Source organism: Myripristis murdjan, chromosome 12 (assembly GCF_902150065.1).
Source record: "Myripristis murdjan chromosome 12, fMyrMur1.1, whole genome shotgun sequence".
Lineage (NCBI taxonomy): Eukaryota > Metazoa > Chordata > Actinopteri > Holocentriformes > Holocentridae > Myripristis > Myripristis murdjan.
Genome location: NC_043991.1, coordinates 1,872,375 through 1,898,862, shown reverse-complemented (window position 1 = coordinate 1,898,862; position 26,488 = coordinate 1,872,375). Strand labels below are relative to the sequence as shown.

General features: G+C 43.1%; 1 protein-coding gene across 1 annotated transcript; it reads left to right on the top strand.

The window, feature by feature from the left end:
* On the top strand, positions 1-26,488 carry LOC115368733 (ras-GEF domain-containing family member 1B-B-like). Its single transcript, XM_030065053.1, has 14 exons — positions 1-196; positions 8,425-9,027; positions 9,882-10,004; positions 10,749-10,886; positions 11,628-11,843; positions 15,916-15,990; positions 18,173-18,265; positions 19,290-19,392; positions 20,788-20,867; positions 21,393-21,488; positions 22,135-22,230; positions 23,110-23,233; positions 23,507-23,579; positions 23,679-26,488. The coding sequence occupies exons 2-14, from the start codon at positions 8,431-8,433 to the stop codon at positions 23,710-23,712; spliced, it is 1,848 nt and encodes a 615-aa protein (XP_029920913.1). The 5' UTR covers positions 1-196; positions 8,425-8,430; the 3' UTR covers positions 23,713-26,488.

The window sequence follows — 26,488 nt, the reverse complement described above, 5'->3', positions numbered from 1 at the left end:
CACAATGGAGCGGGCAGGCAGACGGGCACAGCGCTGAAAGCTGAGCTGTTTTGTGTTACACACCGAGAAGGAGCGGAGATTACACACACACACACACACACACACACACACACACACACACACACACACACTGAGGATAGTTTTTTTCTGCACATCCAAAGAGGCTGTATTGGGATATTTAGCTGCATCACTCGAGGTAAGTTGCGCGCGATGCGTTTTATTTCTAAAGATAATAAACTTTATTGTCGCGGAGCCTTTCCGAAAACAAAGTTCTCTTGTCGCAGAATCAGGTTCACACCGTGTAAAGTCACTGAGAGAGGTGGCACTCTAGTGAGATACACGTTCCAGGATTTTTGAAAATAGTTTAAAAAACAAAAAAAAAAGAAAAAAGAAAAGCTCAAAGACATTGCCTCGTTACTAATAAGAAGCTTTGTAGTCCGAAAATCAACATTGCATGAGTGTGATTTCGGGTAAAGGAGTGTAGTTGTGGTATCTGAGGTAAGATGTGACAGGGTCGCGGCTGATGGAGTGAAAACATGAATCGGTTCAGTAAAACTCACTTCATGTTTTCTGGAGTGAAAACGGTGTGAAGTCTGAGCTCCTCCATGAGATCTGCGTTAAAACAGTCACACCAGCTCCATCACACAAGCAGCATGATGGGTTTCAACATGCTTGGTTGTGTTGTTGTTGTTGTTGTTGTTGTTGTTGTTGTTGATCTCCAGCGGCTCTGCCTGTCACACACCTCCAGCATTACTCACCAGCCCTGTGAGGGACTGTGGTCACACAGCGTGTGTTTTCACAGCCAGCCCGCACTGCGTGTGAGTCAAGAGGCACACAGAGCAGACATGGTGGCAGAGTGCGTGTGTGTGTGTGTGTGTGTGTGTGTGTGTGAGAGAGAGAGAGAGAGAGAGAGAGAGAGAGAGAGAGAGAGAGGCACAAAGTGTGTGAGATAGAGAGTATTTCTAAGTTGTGTGAAAAAAAGCAAAAGTGAGAGAAAATGTGTGTTTGGTGCAGTATCTGGAGATTCTGTGTGTATAAGAGATATAAAAAGCGTGTGTGTGTGTGTGTGTGTGTGTGTGTGTGTGAGAGAGAGAGAGAGAGAGAGAGAGAATAAAGTCTATATGTGAGGCATGTTGTACTCTTAGCAGCAGAGGAGATAACACGTCTTTATCCTGTCCAGCTCTAGGTTAATACTGTACTAGCCTACTGACTCACTCATACAGACAGGTGTGTGTGTGTGTGTATGAGTGTGTGTGTGTGTGTGTGTATGAGTGTGTGTGCGCTTGCACCGTCACCCTTATGTGCCTCCAGGTGCCTATAAACCCAGTTGTAATGTGTTATTATCAGCACACAACACATACACACAAGCAGACGCATAGAGGAATACAGTGACGGTGTGTGTGTGTGTGTGTGTGTGTGTGTGTGTGTGTGTGTGTGTGTGCGTGTGTGTGTGTGACTCGATGATGGCAGCAGCAGGTCCAGCAGTGGCTGATTTGCTCCAGATATCTTTCCAGTCGATCCTAGTTTTCTGAGTGTGTGTGTGTGTGTGTATATATCTGGGTGTGTTCTGCCGCTGCTGTACAGGTCATATGACCCAACACACACACACACACATACACACACACACACACTCAGTCAGAGCGGTTTATTTGAACTGGACTGATGCTCATATTCAGCTGGGTCCTTCATGATGATGGATGAAGTTGTAGGAGGTGAAGTGAGCTGTCGTGTGTGTGTGTGTGTGTGTGTGTGTGTGTGTGAGAGAGAGAGAGAGAGAGATTCGGTTGTCCTCAAACTGGTTTTGCTAAACTGAAGGCTTTACCGAGACTCTCTGACAGCAGAAATCCTCAGTAACGTCAGAAAAAAACAAACCGTCTTGATTTTCTGCACGTTTGGCTCACAGAAAACTGTATTTATAGAAAAGTGGGGAAAAGAAGCTTTTTTCTGTCAGTTATTTTGTCCTGTGACCCCAAACTAATGGACTCTGCATTGGAAATAATGTTAATCCATGTGTTTTGGTTCTGGTAGGAGAAGCAAACAGCAGCAGCAGGAAAAAAAAAATCAAATCTTAAATCATTTAACATCACGTTCTCATCTTCTCTTGTTGTTATGTTTGTTGTTTTTATTGGATGATGTCTTTTTGTGATCCTGACTGTATAAATGTCCTGAAACAAGACAGAATAAGGCACTGAGGATCGAGAAAATGACATTTGATTCAAAATAATTCTGGAGACGAGTTGACTGACTCACTAAAGCTGGCACTGAGGTTGTGCGATGTGCCGCTATAAACCGAGGAAATCAACATTTTAACGCATGAAAAAGACCAGAATCTGTCCTTTAAAGGGCCACAGCAGCGATTCTGCACGTTCAGTGTTAATATCTGTCATCTGAGGTGATGTTGGCTCTGGAGTGAAGTCCGAGCCCTGGAAGGTGTTTCGCTGACGCCCTTTAACAAGAGCCAAAGTTCATTCAGTACAAAGTGTAAGGAAGACAGAACTGAGTTAAATGGCCCTTTACTGCCCTGATAAAGAGTTTCAGGTGAAGACAAACTGCACAACGTCTCTCGTGTTGGAGGACAAACAGGTACGTCTTTGTTGATGAATCTGGATTTTAAGCAGGAAATTAGAGACGTTCCATTCGGCTGTGGCCTCAGTGAAGGTGCTAGCATTGTGTTCTGCCTGCATGCAAACACTGAAAAACAGTCTGAAGATGTAAAAATTGTGATGAAATATCTGAAAGTATCATATTTACCTGGTGTTTCCCACCTCTAATAGCCAGGTGACATGGGCAAAGTTAAAAAAAAAAAAAACAATAGTCATAAAAATGATGCCAGCGTCAATGTTTGTGCTAACGTGTAGATTTTAAAAAATTGCATAAAAATCACATCAGATTTTGTGTCAAATAGCATCAGTCTACGTGCAGAGACACTATTTTCACTTAAGTACAACATGTAGTCCAGTGTTTGGGGCTAAATGTTCACCTCTGTACGTCCAGTGGTTCAGCTCCTATGTTTGGCATTTTGTGTTAGCTTAGCATAAAGACTTAAAGTCTATGGGAGTCGTTAGCATTGCCACAGGGATATATTCAGAACAAATAAACTTCTCTTGTGTTTGTATTTCAAATCCACATGATCCTCTGTGTAACTCAGACAGCCTCAGAGCTGCTGCGAGGTTTATTTTTTCACTTTTTCACGGCAGCCAGGCTAACGACTCCCATAGACTTCAAGTCTTTGTGCTAAGCTAACATGAAATGCTACCCATAGGAACCGAACCACTGGACGTCCAGAGGTGGAAATGGTGTCCAACATCTGGTCTCAGCCTGGGCAAGTCGGGAAAAGGGGATTTTATTTTGCCCAAAACGTTAGAATATTCCTTTAAGGCTTTTCTAATTTGCGCAGGAAGTTCTGATTCCTGAGTTTCAGCACTAAAATGATAAAACTGACGATCTGCCACCTGCGGACCAGACCGCCGATCTGATTCGAGATCACAGTTTGGATGTCAGAGTAATGCTGGTTTTGCTGCGTGCGGTGAAACACACTGACTGATCTGCCCTTCAGTCTTTACGGCGCGGCGTTATCTGGTGAGTTTCGATACGCCGCCAAGACAGATTGTTCCTGGCAAACAAACAGAGCCGCTGCACTTGACCTTGGAGAGTTTACCGACTGTTTATTCATTTAGCAGGAGAGCGGCATCGCCACTGCCGGACACAAGCTGATGTATGGAAGTTAGCACGGTAGAGTTTGGTTAAAAAACACATTCGTCACTGCAGCTGCAGCACAGTGACATAATTTAGACTCAGATCGGCATTCAGTTCGATCCTCAGTGTTTAAATCTTGTTTGTCTTCCGAGGTAAAAATAATCCGCCAGTGGGATGAGATAATCCCACTCGTTTCCAGTGCGAATCAACTCGTTTCCAGAATTTTTCTTGAATGAAGTGGCATCTTCTTGCCTTATTCTGCCACATTTCAACTTATTTGTACCTGTTCCCCAGGAAAAAAATGACAAAGTGCATTAGAAATAAAAACCGAGATATGAACAGTGAAGATGAGGTGGGGCATCGTCTTACATTCTGTTGGTGTAAAAGCTGCTGTGTGTGTGTGTGATCTCGTCCTGGGGGTCTTTGTGTGTGTGTGTGTGTGTGTGTGTGTGTGTGTATGTGTGTGTATCAATGCCACAGCCGGTTGGATAATACCTCTATTGTTGGAGATCCACCTCACCGCTTCTGTTGTAACTCGCTGCAACGCGGCCTGATACCTTTTTTAAAAACCACAACATGTGATCTCACCTCATGGTTTTGTTCAGGTTGTCCCTTAAAAAGTCAAATGTCTTAAATTTGGTTTTGGACGTTCCCATACAACCCAAAATGCTCCTTTAAAAAAAAGTCCTTAAACGCTCCATCCACAGCCTGCAGGTGTGAGCCCACAGGTGACTGAGGAGCTGCTCTGTTGTTGTTGTTGTTGTTTTAAGCGGTATCATCCAGGCCATTGATTTATGAAAGATGATAAAGGTGAGCAAAGTTTCGGAAAAGCCATGAATCTGTTTGTGAGGTTTTTCTTGAACGCATCACGAAAACCTGCCGCCGGTTCCTGAACTTTCTCGTCCGCCACGTCGGAAGAAAATATCGTTGGCTGCTGATCTTGTTTGTTTATTTGTTTGTTTGGTTTTTGCTGCATTAAAATATTATAACACTTGATTTTACAGTGGGGAAAAAAAGCAATGCTAGCGTCGTCGATTTATTACGTTTTTAATTCAGCTTCATGACAGTGTGGTCAGCTAAATCTGAGAAGAGGTGACTCCCTGCACGTCTTCCAGTGTCTCCAGCAGAGTTTTGTCTTTCCTCGCTGTGAAAAAGCCTCTGAAACATCATCTTGACCAGGACGAGACGCTGAAACCGTCCACTGGAAGCCTCTCTAATGTCCGGGGTGAATAACATGTCGATTGAAAAATGCGACGGCATGAAAAGCTGGCAGATCTGCTCTCGGTGTAGAAACTCCGGGTCCAGACGTCACGCCGCTGCAGCTCCTCAAAGTTTACAAACAAAGCCCGACACAAACGGAGCCTCCAACATGAAATTATGGCCGCCGCCGCCGCCCTCGCCAACGCAGGCCGCCTGAGACGCAGCTCCACCCACGAATTACCCAGAGCAAATTTCAGAGCTGCTGGATTTAAACTACGGCTCTCCAAACGGGGAAACAAAAAACACACAAACTTTTAAGCTCTGCGGCCGCGCGTTTGTTGTATTTGTGGTTCCGAAATGGTTTTATGCATCCTCAAATTTTACTCGCTGCAAAAAAAAAAAAAAATCTCTAACTTGTCATTAGGTCTCATCGTTCAGAGTTCAAATCTTGTTTTTCTCCAAACAATTTTAACAATCCAACAGTGGGATGCAAATAAAAATGTTTTAAGATTTTCTTGATCCTGTCTGCCTTATCCTGCCTTGTTTCAACAGATTTATTCTTCTTCCCTTGAAAGAAATCCCTGAAACAAGTGAAACCGCTCTGCAAACACGTGGGATTATCTCATCCCACTGGCAGATTTTTAGTACCTTTTTGGAAGAAAGACAAGATTTTAAGACTCAATATGAGAATAAATGGAGATTTTTTTGTTGGAGTGCAGCGCGGCAGGATTTTTCAGTATCTCAGCACAGAAAACGTTTAATAAAGCTGAGGAGTCGCTTTATATTTGCTGTTTGGAGACGATACAGAGCAGAAACCGGGCGCAGCACCAGAGCTCCACCTTTAGAAGTTAATTTGGGAAAGAATGGATTTGCTTTTGTTTTTTTTTCTTCGTGAAACAAGTGGATTTTTTTCCCCACTTCTTTTGGATGTCTGACTGGTGGAGGTTGCTGTCGCTCTGCTGTGTGTGAGCAGGTCGGCAGCACCGGGGCGGTTTCAGAGCAGGAAGGTAAATCCACACTAATCTGTCAGCAGAGTTCAGAGGACGAGCTGGCACTGCACCGGCCCAGCCTGGCACCCGGCCAGGCACCGTGTGTGTGTGTGTGTGTGTGTGTGTGTGTTTGGATTAGACCAGCATGAGTCTCGGCGCCATGCTATACAAGGGTGTGTGTGTGTGTGTGTGTGTGTGTGTAAGATGTTGGCTCAGGCAAACACTCCTGTCTGCTCCTGTGACGGACAAACAAAAGTCGGCTGGATCCCTGTAGGCTTTTGTTTTCTAGCATTTCGTGTGTGTGTGTGTGTGTGTGTGTGTGTGTGTGTGTGTGTGTGTGTGTGTGTGTGTGTGTGTGTGTGTGTTGCCATGTGTGGTATGTGCAGGCATGTTTGTGTGTGTGTGTGTGACTTTGGCTCATGCTGGCATATGGCTCCTAGACAGACAACAGTAGCAGGATAAAGTTTGGCTCCAGAGTTAAAGCGCTCCTTTTTGGTGATCTGGGATCAGCTTAGCTTCCTTAAATCCAATTATCTTCACCGTTAAGACAAAAAAAAAAAAAAAATCAGCAACACACTTAAGTTATCTGTCTATGTACCATTGCTTTTTTGTGTTTAAAAGCATATTTCGAATGTCTTTTTCCAATCAAGAGTCTTTCAAAAATCTTTCACAAACCCAAGCAAAGCCACACCAAATCAGTCCTGACCGCCCAAACACACTCACACTGTGACGTCGTCCCTCACCGCGTGTCCAAAACCGATCCCACGACCCTGATCGATGATGATGACGGTTTATTTCGGTCTCAGTTATAATCAGTTGGCATTTTCAAAGACTTTCAGAGTCTGAAAAGGTGCAGGCTGAAGCCAAGGCTTATCATGCCAACCGTTTTTACATTTGTGTTAAGTTACGAACAAAACAGTTGAAATATCATAAGATGTCAGGACATATCAGAAAACAACAGGTAATTCAGACACACACAAAAACGCGAAATCAAAAGATCAGTAAGTACATATTATTTCGATTACAATTACAGTAATGATCTATATTTATCTATTACCATGGATTTATGCATTTTTATAAATTGACTGATTGAGCTGCAGAGTTTTAATTCTTTATCCAAGCTGTTCCATAAAGATTTCCCTTTAACTGAAACACATTTGCTTTTGATGGTGGTTCTTATTTTGGTGTTTTTAAACATACATATACCCCTTAAATTATAAAGACTCTTTCTTGACAAGAAAAGTTCCTGGACGCAGATTATTGTTAGCCTTGTACTTTATAATTAAAGTATTTAGATCAATAATGTCTTGTAGTTTTAAAGTGTATAAGTTAATGAACAGTGGGTTTGTTGGTTCATAATAGTCTTTTTGATTTACAGTTCTTATGGCCTTTTCTGTGAGAGGAAGATGGGATTTATTTTAGTTGTATGTGTGTTCTCCCGTACGTCCACACAAGAGTTAATGATTGGTCAAAAAGAAGCCATAGATGAATTACAAGCAGTCTGTCGAGGTCGGTCTTGTGCGTGTACAAAATTATTTTATTGTCTCACTGAAGGAACTGAACTCATATAATCATTTATCATTTATCAAGTAAAAATCCCAAACTTTTGCTCACTAACTTTACCAGCTTTTCTCCTTTCATATCATTATGAAATTAATATTTTGGCGGCTGGTTGGACTGATTAAAGCAGTTTGAAGACAAAAAAAAAAAAAAATCTCCATCCAAACAAGTCATTCAGTCTCCTCCTCAGTCTTCAAATCTTGTTTTTCTTCAAACAAAGTCAACAGTCTGCCGGTGGGATTAGATAATCCAACTGTTTTCCGGCGCTAATCGACTCGTGTCGCTGGGGTCGTTTTCTTGATCCTCGAGGCTGATCCGCTTTGTTTCCACACATTCCCACGATTTCCCCAGAAAAAAAATCCCGAAACAAGTCACAACTGCATCGGAAACCCAGGTGGGATTATCTCATCCCACTGGAGGGTTTGTTACCGTGTTTGAACAAAAGCCACATTCGAACACAGAAAACGAAAGTAAATGACGTGTCAAGACGGGGGTTTTTGCTGTGAGCCAACGTCCCGGGAACATTTTGCAATTAGTTTTAACTCTTTCAACACACTTTCAATGAATCATCTCCATTTCAGTCAAAGTGAGCACGTTTACATGAACACCATATTCCTGTATTATTCGGAATATCCGAGAATATTGACCCGAATCGGAATATGGTGTGCATGTAAACGTACTCAGTGGTCGTCAGTTGCAGCCTTTGCAGATGATGTCATGCTGTTCATCTGATGGCCTGTTAATCTGAGACCCCAGTGCTCCAAAAAGTCTGAACCAGAGCAAAGCCCCACCTGAAGTGAACTGCGTTTACAGAGGGGATGGTCTTCAGACTGCTGGGGTTTCAGAGCACCACGCCTTCGGACCAACGGGCAACCCCCCTGCACATACCAGCATTAAGTTCTGGATCCTAACTCGTGCCCAAAAAGTTTGATAAATCCTTTTTGAATCTCATGTCTGCGTCTCTTCCTGTCTCTCGCAGGTCATCATGCCTCCCACGACGCCCTACGCCGGCAAGTTCAGCCCCTGCGGTCTGTACAGCAACAGCGCCGCCACCTCGCAGCCCCACAGTCCGTACCGTAACGCCGCCACCGCCGTCGCCGCTGCCAAGGCCACCAAGGAGACCGCCTACAGCATCGCCTACGCCGCCTCAGAGAACCCCTACGACATCCCGCAGCCCCACAGCTCCTATCAAAACGCCGCCGCCGCCGCCATGTGCACTAAGGAGCATCTGTACAACAACAACAACCACTGCCCGGCCTCAGAGAGCCTGTACTGCGCGCCGCAGCCCCACAGCCCGCGCCGCAGCGCCACCTCCTGTCATGGCCGCTCGTGCCGCAGCTCCAGCAGCGGCAGCGAGCACCACCGCAGCACCAGCGGCGGCAGCAGCGACCGCTACCGGCACTCCAGCAGCGGCAGCGAGCAGTCGTACCGCAACGGCGCCGCCTCAGCCAAAGAGCATCTGTACGGACACGGCATCGCCGCCAGCTATGGGGAGATGTGTTACCATGACAACAGCTTGGTGTCTGCGTCGCTGGAGGCGCTGATCCAGCACCTGGTTCCCACCGTCGACTACTATCCCGACGTGAGTAGCAGGAATTGGAAATATTACTGCAGTCACAAAATGGCCAAATCACAGGGGCTGCAGTTTTTTTATAATAAAAGTAAAATGCATGAAAATGTTGTTTTAAATAAAGTTTTATGCAGCATTGCCCTGAACTACAAACATGTTTGTCTGGTAAAGACTCCAGCAAAAACCACACCAGAATTATTTTTCCATGAAAATGAAAATGAAACGATGGACTCTGATAAGAAAAGATATTTTTGCTTGGCATTGTTGACCTGGCAATCTTGAAGGACTCAAAGAGGTGAAATTGTTCAAAAAAAAAAAATCACTCATTCTTTTTTGTATGTAATGATTTCTGCTCGTAACTTAATTCATCATAAAATCAACCCTTTGAAGGTGGAGCAAACTCACTTGATTTCTTTCAAAAACCCAGGAAAAGGTGATCAGCAAATTAGCAAAAAATTTCTTAACATTAATAGAAAAAAACTGAAAAAAAAAAAAAAACTACAAGAAAATTATTAAAAAAAAAAAAAAAAAAAAGCAAAAAATTTGGGGGGAAAAAAGAAAATTAAAAATAAACATAAAAATGCTAAAAATGAATTTTAAAAATGCTTAAATGATATATTTAAACATCACATCAGTGGTGCTGGTTTGCTGTCAGATGTTTAAATTCTCATGAAAGCCAAAGAATTGAAATTGTAGTGAACCAACTCCTCATGTTGCTGCCATCCTGTAACCGGCGGCAACACGGACGGCGGCATGCGGCCGTGCTGATTGGACGGCGGCTCGTCTGATTGGACGGCGGCTCGTCTGATTGGACGGCGGCTCGTGTGATTCTGTCTCTGACCGGTGGTCGGTGTCTCTCTCCTCAGAGGTCGTACGTCTTCACCTTCCTGCTGAGCTCCCGTCTGTTCCTGCACCCGTACGAACTCATGACCCGAGTTTGTCACCTGTGTGTGGAGCAGCAGCGCTCCGGAGACGCCCTGCTGGACAAGGTGGGCGGGACACACACACACACTCACACACACACACACACACAGAGGATACAGGGATAATTATATTTCTCTCGTCTCCCGCAGAAACTCACACCCACAGTAACACAATTTCCTCGTCACACACACCCACTGTTGTGAAGGATTAATTGCTGGATTATTTCATAAGCAAATAAACCTCAGACACACACACGGAGGAAATGAAATGACACGGAAGAGAAAGAGAATAAAAGCGGAGGAGAAGCCATAAAATAGGATAAAATAAAAAAGAACAACAGTTAAATTAAATTAGAACATCATGCTGGCCTGCAGGGGTAAACAGCAGTAGCTGCTTTGTGTGTAAATTAATCCAGGTCAGGGATTAAGCTCTAACCTGGATTAAAGTCAGGTTTATCCATTAATCCTGTTGCACTTGAACATAGATGGAAAAAAAAACAGGGTTAAATTTAAGTCCTTTTTTTTATTTGATCAGTAAACCTGGATTAACTTTATTTCTGTTGTTTAATCTCTCTAATCTGAGAATTTGTTGTAAACGTTTAGCCGCTTATAACGTCCTGTTACCTTCACATTTACTAACATTGTTTTTTTTTTTTTTTTTATTTACCACGGTCATTTTGAACCCAATAATTTCAGAAAATGAAAGAAAATTTAACAAAATGATTGATTATAATATAATAAAAAATGGGTCTAGAGGAAGGGGCTGAATTCTGTGTGATGTTTTGTTTTGTTTTTTTTTTTAATTTTCAGATCCGGATCCGCGACGTGGCGCCGAAGCTGGTGCAGCTGCTGACCGAGTGGACGGAGACGTTTCCCTACGACTTCAGAGACGAGAGGATGATGCGCTGCCTCAAAGACATGACGCACCACGTGGCCCGAGCGGACGAGGTCAGCACACACACACACACACACACACACACACACACACACACAGAAAGCTTGTCACAGGGTGTTTTTCTGAGAAGTTGGACTCGTTTCAGCTAATAAACAAAGATAAAACACGGTCTGCAGCGCTTCTGTGTTTTTTACTCTGTAAGATTTCCAGTGGAGTCCATGTAAATAAGGACGGGTGCAGCTGAGAATGTGTGTGTGTGTGTGTGTGTGTGTGTGTGTGTGTGTGTGTGTGTGTGTGTGTGTGTGTGTGTGTGTGTGTGTGACCTAGTTCTGTGTGATATGGACCAAATCAAACATCACAATGTCTTTGACCAAATACTTTTTTAATATTAATATTGTAGGGACGACTGTTGGTGATTCATAAGGTCTTTACACACCAGAAGTTTTTACTAAATAATCATCAATAATGTCAATATGAGGCCCAAACAGGCAGAGACTAATAATAACACAGCTACAACAGTCTAATAAGTTCAGAAAAATACATCTCTGTACTGTAATGCAGCCTTTAAAACCAAAAAAAAAAAAAAAACGGCACTTATGTCATATTACTCACAGTAATCCCAGATGATTCCTAGTTTCATGTCACAATATTGATCCAATATCGATATATCGCCCAGCCCTCAGTATACTCTAACAAAATGAACATGACTCACATTTTCTTTATGCATGTGTGTGTGTTTTCCTCTGTGTGTGTGTGTGTGTGTGTGTGTGTGTGTGTGTGCGTGCGTGCTGCAGTACTCGTGGCGGGCCATGCAGCAGATGACCCAGCAGCTGATCAAGCGCCTGTCGGCTCTCGGTCAGTACGAGGAGGCCGTGGCGGCGCTGAACGCCGTGGCGATGGAGCGGCCCGCCTCCCTGAAGAGCAAGCAGGCGTCGGGTCAGCGCGTGGACGTGCTGAGCGTGTGCGACGACCCCTTCGTCCTCGCCCAGCAGCTCACACACATCGAGCTGGTAAGAAGCCGCAAGCGTCAAAACTCCCGCTGTGTGTCCCGGGGCGGCCCGGCTTCGGCTGCCCGCACACTTTCAGGCCCCGTAGGTTCAATCAGAAAGTCCTGTTGGTGAACCTCAGATACGATAATGAAGAGGGAAGCAGGTATTTTTAACTTTAAAGGACCACACCAGTGATTTGGCATATTTAGCAGAATATCGACAAAACGTATAGACTTATAGACAAATTTCTGCCCATCTCCTCCCAAAGCGAGCTCAGGTGTTTCAGAGCTGCCACATAATAATATAAGCCGCTGGTTTCCATTCATTCCACTACGATATGAACATGAACCTTCAGAGCCTTCACACTTTCTTCACTCCAGTTTTCCATCAGCGGAATAAAGTCCTCCACATGAGTTTTTACACTACTCACAAAAAGTTAGGGATATTCGGCTTTCGGGTGAAATTTCAGGATGAACCTAAAATGCATTATAACCTTTACAGGTGAACTTAATGTGACCTTCTGTAAACTTTTGAATGCACATGTCCAACTGTTCAATGTTTCAGTACTTTTTGCACAAGTTGCTGTTCTCTAACAAGGAGCTTAACGGCAAAATTCACATCAGGTGTTTGATGCTCCAGCTCATCGAGGTCGTATCATTAGGGAACGGCTGCTGGAGACTGGGGTACCTCAGATGGAGTGGCCTGCACTTTCTCAGACCTGAATCCCATAGAAAACCTATGGGATCAGCTGAGTCGCCGTGTAGAGGCTCGGAGCTCTGTACCCCAGAACCTCAATGTCCTGAGGGCCGCCCTTCAAGAAGAGTGGGATGCCATGCCTCAGCAGACAATAAGTCGACTTGTGAACAGCATGAGACGTCGTCGTCAAGCTGTAATTGATGCTCAAGGGCACATGACAAGTTATTGACACTGACATTTTTTGTTGTGGTATATCCACCACTGTTGCTGGCTTTTGTTTCAAGAAATTGTTTGAGATGAGGAAATCACCAGTGTATGCTTCTACTTAAATGCCCTACTTTCATGATATAATATCACTGTAGCGTGAACTTTTTATATTTTCCATAAATTTCACCCAAAAGCCAAATATCCCTAACTTTTTGTGAGTAGTGTATATGATTTAGCTGAAGGCGAACCTACAGTGCTGTAGAAAAACAGGTACCGTCGTATTTTTGGACGACTGGTTTCGACTTGGTACCAAAGTGTCGGTTCTCGTGTAGAGGTGGGAGAAAAAATCAGTTTTTAGATGCATCGCGATGCGGACGTGGGGTGAGCCGGCATCGATGCATTAATGTCAATAATCGATGTTTATAAAATGATTAAGAAACGCGGAACTGAAGTATATGAGCAGTCAGCCGGGCAGCTACAGGACACACACGACAGAAAACAGTCAGGTGAAGAACTGAAGCTGAACGAGCTGACAGAAACATCAAACCAGCAGCCTCTGCATTAAAAACAAGTGTTTGGAAACATTTTGTATTTTATGAAGAGGAAAGGACAAAAGACCTGGATAAGAGCCAGACAGGGTGTAAGTTATGTCACACAACACTGAAATATTTTGGCAACAGGAAATTACAGTAAATAACAGTGAATTAATTAAGTATTTAGCGTTCTTTTTAATCATAGTTACTACAAATACACCTTGTTTTAGTTACTCACAGTAAAAAAACAAACAAATTGTCTGAAAAATGATGGAAAAATTTATTCAATGACCATCACAAAAATATAGATAGATAGATAGATAGATAGATTTTTATTGTCATTGCACAATCATATACGTATAATAATGCAACGAAATTAGGGCTCAGTCCTTTCGGTGCAGGGGAGAATAGAAAGCATCGTGCAACCTGCTAGTTGAATAGCCAAGTCCAGTAATAATATGCATCGAAATCGCTCGATAATCGCTTCATAATCGCAACGTTGCCCTCATAATCGTAATCAAATCGAATCGTCAGGTGGCCAAAGATTCCCAGTTCTATTCTCGTAACATCCCTAGTACCGAATCCCGTCAGTGAGCCAATGAGCACGCAGCATGCTGGCACCAAGCTGTCATAATGCTGGTGATTGGCTGTCTAACGTCCGAACTGTCTGACACGTCGTAGAGGCATGCAGGGAAAATTAAGATTCTGTAGCAAGATTTTATTCGAGCTTGAATCGAAGACAGTATCGTTCAAAAAGCGGTGGTGAAGTCAAGGTATCGGCACCAGTCCCAGTATCAGGTTTTGACTGGGCTGACTGGGTTTGCCCGGCCCCAGTTTGGGCAGCGGGGCAGTGGAGTGCAGATCGAACGCACGTTTGTGTCCGAACCCGACAGGTGTTTTCTCTTTTTGTGTCCGAACCCGACCCGAGCCCCAGATTTTGCTCGTCCTCCATCATTGAAACAGCCTACGTGTTGCCTTCAGTGTCGTCACGTAAACTCCAGCACTGTGCAAGAAGCCTCCCAGAACAGACATTTTTCACTAACTAACATGATCACCACATTTTTTATCCGAATCCGTCCCGGGACAGGACTCCTCTGCTTTTCTCTTAGACGGGTTCCAGCAGCGGGAAAGAAGTAAAAACAAATCTTAGTGGTACAAATCGAATTATTATTTGGCCTTTATGCCATACAAATGTAGTGTTTTGTCAATAAAAATGCCGGTTATGTATGTGTGTGTGTGTGTGTGTGTGACACTCGCCCCAACATTATAGTGTGAGATTATTAACACACACGCCAAAACGATCCATTCTGGGTTAGTAATAATCAGCGGCTCGAGCTGGATCTCGCAGTAAAACTATATTTATTATTTTGTGCCGAAAACGTCGGATGCACTGTTACAGACTCGCTCTGATGTGATGTTGCTGTCAAGTCGCTCCGCCTGCTTTTTTATTTCTGTGTTTTGGGCTTTTATGTGCTCTGATTGAATTTATGGTTTTCTGCTGCGACTCCTTGGTTTTTATTGTTTTTGCCATAAACTGCTCGGTGTGGTCTGTTTTCCAAGAAGCGCTCGACTCTACATAAAAAAAACAAAAAAAAGAAAGAAAAAACAAAAAGAGCCTTATTGTCATTTTACCTGGTCAGATGTGATGTTTTGTTTTGGCTGAGCCGCGGGTTCGAGCCCGTCTGTGCTCGTTTATTTGATTGTGGTTTGGTTTCTTTCAGGCTTCTGTTAAATGTTAAATTCATGTCTGGCTTTTTATTTGTCTTGGCTGCTTTTTTTATTTTATTTTATTTTGTTGTTCCTGCCATGAACCTGAAACTTGTTTTCTTTTTTCTTCATGTTTTTGTTCTTGATGGTTTTCTTCCTCTTCACCGTCTCCTGTGTTGTTGTCGTTTTTCCTCTTTTCCTCTTCGTCTCCATCACCATGTTCCTCTTCTTTTCTTTCATTATTACTCTTTACATCCTGTTCTTTTTCTTTTTTCTTCCTGTGTCGCTCCTGCTCTTGGTCTTTTGTTCTTCCTCTCATTCATCATCATTTTATTAGAGTGTCTTCACCTTCCTCCTCCTCTTCATCACAGTCTTCCTTTTTGTCTTTGTCTTCTTTTTCTTTTTCCTCATCTTCTTCTCCTTTTTCTCCTTCATCTCCGTCTCCTCCTCCTTCTTCTCCTTCTTCCTCTTCTTCTTCTCCTTCTACCTCTTGTCCTTCTTTTTCTTCTCCCTCCTCTCCCTCTTCCTCTTCTTCTGTCGTCTTCTCCTCCTCCTTTTCCTTCATCTCCTTCTCCTCCTTTTTCTCCATCTTCTTCTTTTTCTTCTTTTTCTCCCGCCTTCTCCTCTTTCTTCTTATTTTACTTCCTCCTCTCCTTCTTCTTCTTCTCCTTCTCCTTCTCCTTCTCCATTATCTTCTTCTCCTTCTTCTTCTCCATTATCTCCTCCTTCTTCTTCCTCTTGTTTCTGTTATTTCTCTGCTGATCCTTTTGTCTTCTTCTTCTTCTTCCCCTTTCCATCTTCTCCTTTTCCTTCTCCTTCTTCTCTTTCTTCTCCTACTTCTTCTCCATCTTCTTCTTCTCCTCTGTTTTCTCCTCCACCTCCTCCTCCCTCTTCTTCCTCTTGTTTCTGTTATTTCTCTGCTGATGTTCTTGTCTTCTCCTCCTCTGCAGGACCGGCTGAGTTTTATTGGACCGGAGGAGTTCATCCAGACGTTCGCCATGAAGGATCCTCTGGAAAACCACAAGGTACAGCACAGACAGAGACCGAGACATTTATTTATCTTTTTTTTTTTTAATTATTTATTTATCTTTTTTGTTTTGTTTTTATAATTTTCAGGAGGTTTTTGACACTGCAGCTCCATTTATTATTATCATTGTTATTATTATTATTATTATTATTATTAGTCGTAGTAGTAGCGGTGGTAGTAGTGGTATTAGTATTAATTTTATTTATTTATTTATATTTTCCTGTGAAATGGTTTTAATTGGCGGTTGAACGTGGTCGGCGTGAGTCACGGTGTCGGTGTGGGAGGTCTGCAGCTCCTGCTCGCTTCTCTCCTCCTCGCCTGTTTCTGTCACTCATTTCACTGAAGTCATTCATTATCAGCTTAGAAAAAAAAGAACAACACATTTATTTTTAATCACCAGCTTCTAGAGATTCGGCCTGATGGGTCAGAACGTCTCAGTGACACCAGCCTCTTGTTTTTATTTTATTTTATTTTATTTTATTTTATTTTATTTTATTTTATTTATTTATTTATTTATTTTATTTTTTTATTTTTTGGAGATTATAACTCCATACTTGAGCTTCCCTATACACATGAAAACAATATATGCCATCATATTTTCATTCATGGTGTAAATATTAGAGCGCATAAAGATTAATTTTATTTGTTTTGATCCAATGATTACACTGGTAATAGTGCATCATTTTATTTTTTTATTTATTATTTATTTGTTTATTATTTATTTTATTTTAATTTAATTTTTAATTTTTTTTTTTATTTTTAATTTTTTTTTTTTGTCAGTTATGTTGTATACAGTGATCTTCCTGTTGTTCGCAGCTCTCCTATCATGGTTTTTATCATTTAAATTGTTTTGTTGGTATCAAAAAACTCAAAGTACAGATCATTTAAAAAAAAAAAAAAAAGTCATACAAGAAGGTCTTACTGCTGATGTGCACCAGGTGAGTCTGGTTTCACTTGACGCTCTGCCGTGCACGGTCGGCCTCAGTTTGAGACGTGAGGAGGTTTTTTAAATAATAGATTTGTGTAGCGGAGCTGCGTCGGTTTAATGGGAGCCGCTCTGAGTGCGTCTGAGCGGCTCTTTCCCAGTGAAGTGGTCCGGTGAGTCAGCCCAGGGGTCATTTTTAATCATCGCCGCGGAGAATAAAGCTTTCAGCCGGTGCGCTCTTGGTATTTTGTGAATACGCGGCACCTCGGCCCTCGGCGGCGCTCAGGTTCGCCGCTTACATAAGATCCACTTTGTGTTACGGAGAGCGGCTGAGTGAGTCAGCGTGAGCCGTCCTGCAGAGGAGAGGACGAGTTTTGGAGTGGAGTGGGCCGCTGCCGGCGTTGTGTAAGCGTTTAACGGAGCGATGAATATCCCCGGGATTACATCATCATCATCATCATCATCATCATCATCATCACAGGCAAGGCAGGTTTATTTATAAAAGGGTCTTCAACCAACTAGTCCTTCACTGCAAACACAGAAGGCCAGCAAGACAGAGGAGGTAAAAATAACACCAACGTCACTAAACTCGGAAATACTGTATCTGTGCAGAGCCGGGGTGTGTGTGTAGGAGTGTGTGTGTGTGTGTGTGTGTGTGTGTGTGTGTGGGTAGGTGGGAGGACGTGATGGCCGTCAGCATCAATTTGCAGAACAAATTAGAGAGCAGCAGCCGAGTGTTTCCTGAGCGTTGGGGGGGGTTTGTTTTGCCTCGATGTGATCTGAGCTCCTCCTCGGCTTCATGTGAGGCTGCGACACGTTTCGTCTCCATCAGCACCGCCTCCAGCTCGGCGCCGCAGCAGCAGCAAACACTCACACTGAAGATCTGCCTCTCTCCATCAGAAAAAAACAAGGCCCGGAGTCTCAAACGTGCCTTTCTCTAAAACGTCCGGGACTTTGAACGCAGCGCAGGTTAAACCTCAGAAATCAGCTCATTTCAAAACAAACTGTGAACTGTTTATTCGTCTTATCGCCGCCGGGGAGTCGCCCGCGTCGCGTCGCTGTACCAGAACAACGACAATAAACATCCCGAGCTTGACGAAAGACAGAGACAGTAAACTACAGACACACATCACACACTGGGGCGTTGGAGCAGTTTGAACACATTGCAGAAAACTTATGGAGAAAGTGTGTGTGTGTGACGGCGCTGTGTGAACGTGTCCTCAAACTGTCCTCCCTCCCTCCCTCCGTGTTTCAGGGTTTCTTCCGGAAGCGTAAGACCAGTAACCTGGAGGCCTACGTCAGCTGGTTCAACAGGCTCAGTTACCTGGTGGCCACAGAGATCTGCATGGTGAGCTGCACACCTGCCCACCTGTGCTCATGTTTAAAGACCCCCTGTCGTCATCTCTGAGCATCAATACGACATATTTAATGAAAAAACATCCCGTAGTGCCTTAAATGTAACTCTAAATCTCCATTCCTCATTTAAAATGCGCAGATGTATGAATATGCAAATAAGCCCCGCCCACCGGCTCATAACCAGAGCTCTGTTCACGCGACCAGGAAGTCCCATCCCACCTCGGGCCTGCATGTTGTGCCCTGTTTGAAAAACTAACCATGAAAACACATTCAGTGAATCTGTCAGTTCCATTAATAAGACAAACACACACAGAAAAAGAAAAGTGCTAAGTGGAACCAAAAATGGTTCTTCAGAGTGACGCCTTGGAAGAACCATGTAGCAGGGGGGCCTTTAAAGAACCATTTGTGTAGCTGGTTCTTTTATAAAATGCCCAAAGGTGCCTCAAAGAACCATCAAAAAATAGTTTCTTTAGGAACCAGAACCTTTTGTTTTTAAATGGCTCTTTAGTAGTTTTTCAGAATAAAAGTCTCTCTGAGTGTTTTAAATCAGATGATTGTGTATCAGGTTGAAAACCGACATGAACATGTTGTTGTCCGGTTCTCCACGTTCCTTGTTCCTTCACTGGGTTCCAGACGAGCTATTAAACATGTTTTCTGATGGTTTATAGAGCGAGACATTAATCCATTCACTGAGGAAATAATCTGCACATTAATCCACAAGGAAAAGAATTGTTAGCTGCTGCCGCCACCAGATAACTCCAATAAACATGAAGAACCTTTAGCACTTTAAAGAACCACAGAGAGTGTGTGGAGAACACTTAGATTCAATGGGATCAACCCTCCTACAAACACATGGTGATTAATTACTGTTATTGTTTTATTGCCCGGCCTTACTAACAACCCAATCATCCATTCATTCATTCATTTGATGATTCACACCTTCATAACCGACCCACCTCCTCTGGCTCCTCCCCTCACTTCCTGTTCCTGTTCCTGTTCCTGTTCCGTGGTTCCAGCCCGTGAAGAAGAAGCACCGAGCGCGAGCCATCGAGTTCTTCATCGACGTGGCGCAGGAATGCTTCAACATCGGCAACTTCAACTCCCTCATGGCCATCATCAGTAAGCACACACACACACACACACACACACACGTTCAAAAGCAGCAGCATAAACAGAAAACCCAGCGTCAGGCCTGTGAGCGAGGCCAGTCCTGCCCTCATCCTCCCTGCAAAAACTCAGAAATTATTATGTTTAGGGTTCCAGGATCTAAGTGGGAATCGTTCCATGGGAATTAACAGTTTATATGGGAGTTAATGGGAATTAATAAATCAAAATGTGTTTATACAGCAGCTAGCCAATAAATCAGATATGCTAAATGTAAGCAAACACCATTTCACTGACAATTTAATTAATTAATTTTTTAGATTTTGTTTTTTTTTTTGGGAGGCGGTGCTTTCATATTATTTTTTGGGGGGGTCATAGGGAATTTATTTTTCCTCAACATTCATGTTTTTTTTTGTTGTTCAGTAAAAGAATTGATCAAAGTTCTACTCACAAATAAATCAAAGTCAGAAATGTCATTTTTTAAATTTTGTATTACTTTGCACACATCTGCTTATGACAAAACATTGTATGTTTGTATTTATGTTTGTATATGATACCCCAAATTTCCACTTAATTCCCATGGAAGGCTTCCAACTTGGAAATTCTCCTGCTTAACTTCCCCTGGAAATTTCCTGGAAATCTTCCCTCATTACGTTCAGGTTCGGGTCTGATTTGTTCACGTCGGTGTTGTTTTAGTGAAACTCGAGTGTAAAATAAAGGAAAATGATGGAGCTGTTGTCTGTTCTGGGCGGCCTCCTGTACAGTGCTGAAGTTTACGTGACGATGCTGAAGGCAACACAACAGGCTGGCTCATTGTCGTCCTCGTGAGGGTCATGAGGGTCACGGGGGGTGGAGCCTGTCCCAGCGCTCACTGGGCGGGGGGGCAGCCCTAACCCGCAGTGATCAGCTGTGAAAGTAATAGCATCATAGTTTATAGTAACAGTGGTCGTCAGGATGAGTGCTGTGCAGCTGCTGTGTTTCTACTGCAGTTTCAATAACCAGGAGTCAAACTCGTCACTTTTTGAAGTTAGTAACAACCTCTGATGTATTTTGAACTGTAACTGGGTCGCAGCTCACATCGACACACAGCCGCAGCTCACAGTATTATCTGAATAGCATGAGCTGGACCTTCGTTTGCAGCTCCTTCCATTTCCAGGCAGAGAGCCGTAATGAGAGGCAGACGGCGAGCGGGAGGCTCGGCCAGCGTTGCATAACCACACAGATCATTTCCAGGAAGCACAGAGTGAGTTACAGCAGAGCAGAGCGAAGAACTGACCACCAAACCACTTTGATCTCCCTCTCTCTCTCTCTCTCTCTCTCTCTCTCTCTCTCTCTCTCTCTCTCTCTCTCTCTCTCTCTCTCTCTCCCTCTCTCTCTCTCTCTCTCTCTCTCTCTCTCTCCCTCTCTCAGCTGGGATGAACATGAGTCCCGTTTCCAGACTGAAGAAAACTTGGAGTAAAGTCAACACCGACAAGTTCGAAATTTTGGAGGTAAGAGAACCTGCAGTTCACCTCGCTGTGACCCTGTGTGTGTGTGTGTGTGTGTGTGTGTGTGTGTGTGTGTGTGTGTGTGTGTGTGTGTGTGTGTGTGTGTGTGTGTGTGTGTGTAAAAAACAGCTCATCAAGTAATCAGTCAGTCAACACCAAAAAAGTTAATTCTGATTAATTAGAATTGACCACGACTGCAGTTTCACTAAGCTTCTTATTTCTATGAAATCAATACTTTGGTTTATTTTTTTTTTATTTTTTATTTTTTATTTTTATTTTATTTTTTTGACATCTGAAGTCGCCACTCTGGGCTCTGATTGGTTTGTTGTTATTTTTCACGTTTTACAGGCAAAATGATTCATTCATTCATTGGAAACAAACAGTGGATTAGTAATAGATTAGGAAGTAGCCAAAAAAAAAAAAAAACATTAGTTGCAGCTTTGGTGAGTGTGTGTGTGTGTGTGTGTGTGTGTGTGTGTGTGTGTGTGTGTGTGTGTGCCTGCCTGCTGACTCTCCGCTCTCTTCCAGCACCAGATGGACCCGTCCAGTAACTTCAGTAACTACCGCACTGCGCTCCGTGGCGCCACCCAGAGGTCAGAGACGGCACACAGCAGCCAGGAGAGGGTGAGACACACACACACACACACACACACACACACACACACACACACACACGCTTACACAATCACAATGTAACAGGCACACTGGGCGTAGATCTGGAAGAGACTCTGTTGACTTCAGTTTTGGGAGGAAAATGAAAATCCCATCCAAAATAAACTAAACATGGAGTTCTGGTGCCGAGCCATTATTATTTAAAAAAAAAAAAAAAAAAAAAAAAAAAAAAAAGCTATTCAAACAGAGTGAACATAAAGCAGCACCAGAGTTTTGTTAAAAATGTTCTGTTTGCTGAAATATTGAAAACTCTGCTGCTCTGAAAAATCTGTTTTGTTTCCAGAGTTTTCTTGAATCGAGTGTTTTTTTTCCTGATCGTCGTGGCTGATCTGCCTCGTTTCAACACATTTATATTTGTTCCGAAAAAAAAAAAAAAAAAAAAAAAAAAATCATGACACAAGTGTAACAGCACTGAAAATGAGTGGGATTATCTCATCCCACTGCTGGATTTGTTTCAAGAACAAGACAATTTCTCACACCGACGATGAGACAAAAATGGCTCGATCAAATGGTGATTTTATGAGTCACTGTGGTGTAAAAAAAAAAAGATAATAATAATAATAAAAATGTAAAATGTGTGTGTTCCTCTGTTGTGCAGATTGTAATCCCCTTCTTCAGCCTCCTGATTAAAGACATCTACTTCCTGAACGAGGGCTGTGCCAGCAGATTGCCCAACGGACACATCAACTTTGAGGTCAGCTCAGTTCAGCGGGTTAATCCCAAAATGTGATTAAAAAAAAAAACAGAGACTGATTTCACAAGATTAAGCAAATTATGGCACCTTTCAAAGCAAAGGCCTCCAGCTTTTCCACCTAAACGATCTACAGATTTTGGCTGTTTTTTTTGTTTGTTTTTTTTTTTTAATCTAATCTAATCTAAATCCAGCTCAGTCCTACATGGTGTGTCTGCAGAAGTTCGGTCTCAGCTAAACGACCGAACTGAGCTGCAACCAAACTGATTTTCCTCTCACCTGCATTGTAATGCAACAGCGCCCCTGTGTGGTGAAAGTGAAGTAATCCATTCTCCAGCTCAGTGTTATATTGACTTTGAGTTAGGGACCAACAGACTTTTTTTTTTTTAAATCTCACTTGCAAGGTGTTTTTTCTTCTCTAATTTGTCTTTAATCGTTTTTTTTTTTTTTTTTCATATTTATATTTGCACATGAATAAATCCTAAAAATTGAGTTTTGTCTTTATTAAAGTTATCAAAGTCCCCATGAAATGGCCTCACATGGCCTCTACTTCATCTTAGACAGTGACATCATCCTGATCTAGTGGCTGGAAATTCAAATTTCAACCAATAAAAACCTTCACAAATCTTTAAAAACATCCTCTCTCATCATCACCTGTCCCTTCAAAATAAAAGTGTTTCTCTGCCAAACTGAGATCCTGTTGGTTTGCACTTCCTGTTTCAGCAGGAAATACATCAAATTAAGACAGTAAGAGTCTGTTTCATGGGGTCTTTAAAGATAAACAGTGAGGTTACTTGGCTAACAGCGGGTCACCAGCAGAGATGTGCATTCGTTTCTGGATTTGTCTTGACTCTGTTTGTTTTTTTTTTTGTGTCCTGACAGAAACTGTGGGAGCTGGCCAAGCAGGTGAGCGAGTTCCTGGTTTGGCGTCAGGTGATCTGCCCGTTCGACCGGGAGCGCCGGGTCCTGCAGCACCTGGTCACCTCGCCCATCCTCAGCGAAGACGGTCAGCACCCTAACCCTAACCCTAACCCTAGCTGTCGCCAAAACAATGCATTATGCAGATGACAGTGTTTTATTTTATTGTATCCACACCGTCCACAGATCACTTTATTTATTACCTATCTGTTCATATACATGTTCATCATGCATATATTTTATTGTTTTTGTGTGTGTGTGTGTGTGTGTGTGTGTGTGTGTTCCAGCAGTGTGTAACTTTGCATACGCTGCAGGAAAACATTTCAACATTTTGACATTTCATTCTGTCTCCTGGTTGCAGAGCTGCACCTGGCCTCGTATGAGAGTGAAGGACCTGAGAATAACATGGAGAAGGACAGTCGCAGGTCTCTCAGGTGGGCGCACGCACACACACACACACACACACACACTCAAACCACCCTGACGATCACATATTCATGCCCATTAATGCTGGTTATCTTTTTTTTTCCCAGATCCTCCCTTCTGCACCGGGAGAATCGCTCGTAAGGCGGCGGTGAGCGGAAACCTCCACGGAGCCGCAGCTTTAAACTTCAAACTTCAAACCGCAGCCGAACCCACGACCAAATTTCAGTCCCGACACAAACCGGAGCCGTAAAAACTCTGAACCACGGGACCTGGAGTGCAGCTCCGGGCCGGTTTTCACATCAGAACAGTATCACATGAGCTTGGAGAGCGCGAGGGGTGGAAATGGTTTATAAATCAAATTAGGATTTCACATGAAAGGCCTTGATGAAATTCATTCAGTGCCATACACACCTCTGATGGACAGAAATCTTCTTTGACCTTTGACCTTTTGCCTGGATCACTGATTTGGACCATCAGCTCTGCTCTCTGTGAACTCTGTCTTATTTACGTGATGTGAGAAAACTCTGTAATCCAGTCTGAGGAGCTACAGATTATTTGGATGGAGTTTTGTCCTCAGACTCTGCGGCGGCCATGTTGGAGGTCTTCAGCTCGTTCTCCTGGAGTTCATGAACAAAGTGAACAGATGTGGTTTATTTCTGAGCTGTTCTCGACTGGATCATTTTATCACTGATTTGTTGTTGATTTTGTGTTTAGATCATGTCTTCTAAGCTAGCTAATCTTAGCATCTGGTCGCTCAGCGTGTGGCGGTCTTTTTATAAAAGCAGCTGCACGCCAGCAGATTAATCTGGTAGAGGCTAGCATTAGCAGTAGCTAATAAGTCGTGCTAACTTTACAATCAGCTGCTTGAATTGACAGTTAGCCGTGATTGTTCAGGTTGACATTTGCATACGTTTGATAATTAGCCTGTTGGCTAGCTAGTTAGCCAACATTTCTTCAGATTAGCAGTGGATGTGTTGGTAAATTCACTCAGATGCAGAATTATTTCAAAAATTACAAACAAGAAATCTGTCAGCAGGAAACAGAAACCGTGGTGTGATGTAGCCTTGATGTTGCTCTGTTTGGCCATTTATAACATATTAATGTGCTCACTAAGACAGTGAACATGATAATTAATACAAGGTGAGTCAGTCTCCTCTAGTGCAGCGACTCTGGGAATTGACCTACATTAGAGAAACAACAGTGTCTGCTGTGAACGGGCTAATGACATAAGAGGCAGGATATCAGTCTGCTATTTTCATGTTTTAGCAGAAAAAAAATGTCCTGACCCCACCAGAGTGAATTTACAAACACAGCTGACTTCAGTTGCTTTGGGGAAAAAAATGGCGTCTTAGACAAGATCGGGCGTTTCAGCAGAGACGTCAGGAATCCCATTCGTTCTAAACGGCGGTTCTGTGTTTTGGCTGCAGCCGTGCGTACCGCCGCCGCCACCGCCACCAGGGGGTTCGACAAAAAAGTAGATCCAGAATCGACTTTTGCAGCAGGGCAGCCCAAACCAAAGCCCAGGCCGTCCCAGACCTGCAGCCACGCCTCGTCCTGTCTGAAGGCGACCTTACCGACGAGCTCGCCGTAATAGTTTATTCAGGATGAGCTGATCATGTCAAGCTACGACTTGGAGAGTTTTGTTTTTGCTGTTTTACCTCCAACATCACTGAACTGACTGGCGACCACGTATTTCTTTACTTGTCGTGTCCAGCCGGTTCTCCCAGTGGACCTCCAGCATGGCTCCAGACGTGACCACCAGTAACTCCACTACATCCACAACGGGCTCTTATTCTGAAGGCCTGTTGGTCGAGGTTTCTGATGGCTCTGACCGGCAGCTCGCTCAACACTGACTTGTATTATAAATAACCATAAATAACGAGCTGCTATTAGAAGTGGTTTTGCTGCATTGTTTTTCTCGTAGGAGCGCTTGGTTTATAACGCCGCATCTGATCAGCTGATCCCTCGCTTTCCGCCGCTCACGGCTGCCACGTGGCCGCCGACGAGGCCTCGGGTTTGATTTTGACGTCGGCCGCTTGTGGAGACGCTCGGTCATGGCCGGCGGTGGGCGGCTCCACCACAACCCACTGCAATCTCAGCTTTTGCATTTTTTTTTTTTTTTGTTTCATCTTTTGTGGACGATGGGCCGCTTAAGAAATCCTAATCAGTGTTGATCAGATTTTAATGAACGCTTGGGAAATCTCCAGCTGTGACGAACGCCTCCAGCTTTTGTTTCATCATTTTGTCATGTGGGCATTTTGATTTCATTTTTTTTAAATATTGGTGGTGGCAGCAAACCCAGATATCAAGCTAACCATGTGAGGTAAATCAAACGCACTTCATGTACATCAGTGAGGTCTTGTGTATTGTAATATAGGACCGCGCGGCTCCCTTGCCAAGGTGCATTTCTATACAGTATTAACTTGTATTTTGTATCAGAAGGTAGAAATGAATCAACACGATGTGCTTATGTTCTCCTGAGGTTTCGCCATGAGCTCGTTGCTGGTTGGCTTGCTCTGTGTCGGTAAACGTGTAAGCTAATTTTTTTTTTAAAGTTAATCCTAAAAATTCTCCGTGCACAACAAAATGTATGGGGTCTGTTTGAAGCACTAACTCAGATATCGTCTTTATTCGCTGAAATACAAACAACCTCAAGCTCCTCTTCATCTCATCTGTGATGATCTGAATGTGACAGTATTGCCTTTAAACTCCAGCTATAAAAAAACATTTTTTTATGTTAAAGTCGTTGATTTTTATGTTTTCATTTGTCCAAAAAAAAAAAAAAAAAAACTTTCTGTCATGTATGCTTTTTCCACTTTTTTGTATCTTTTGTGTCACCTGTCAGGGTACTTGTATTGAAGGTCTTTGTGAAAAGAGAAATATATATTTTTTCTTTCAAATAAACAGTAAAAGAATA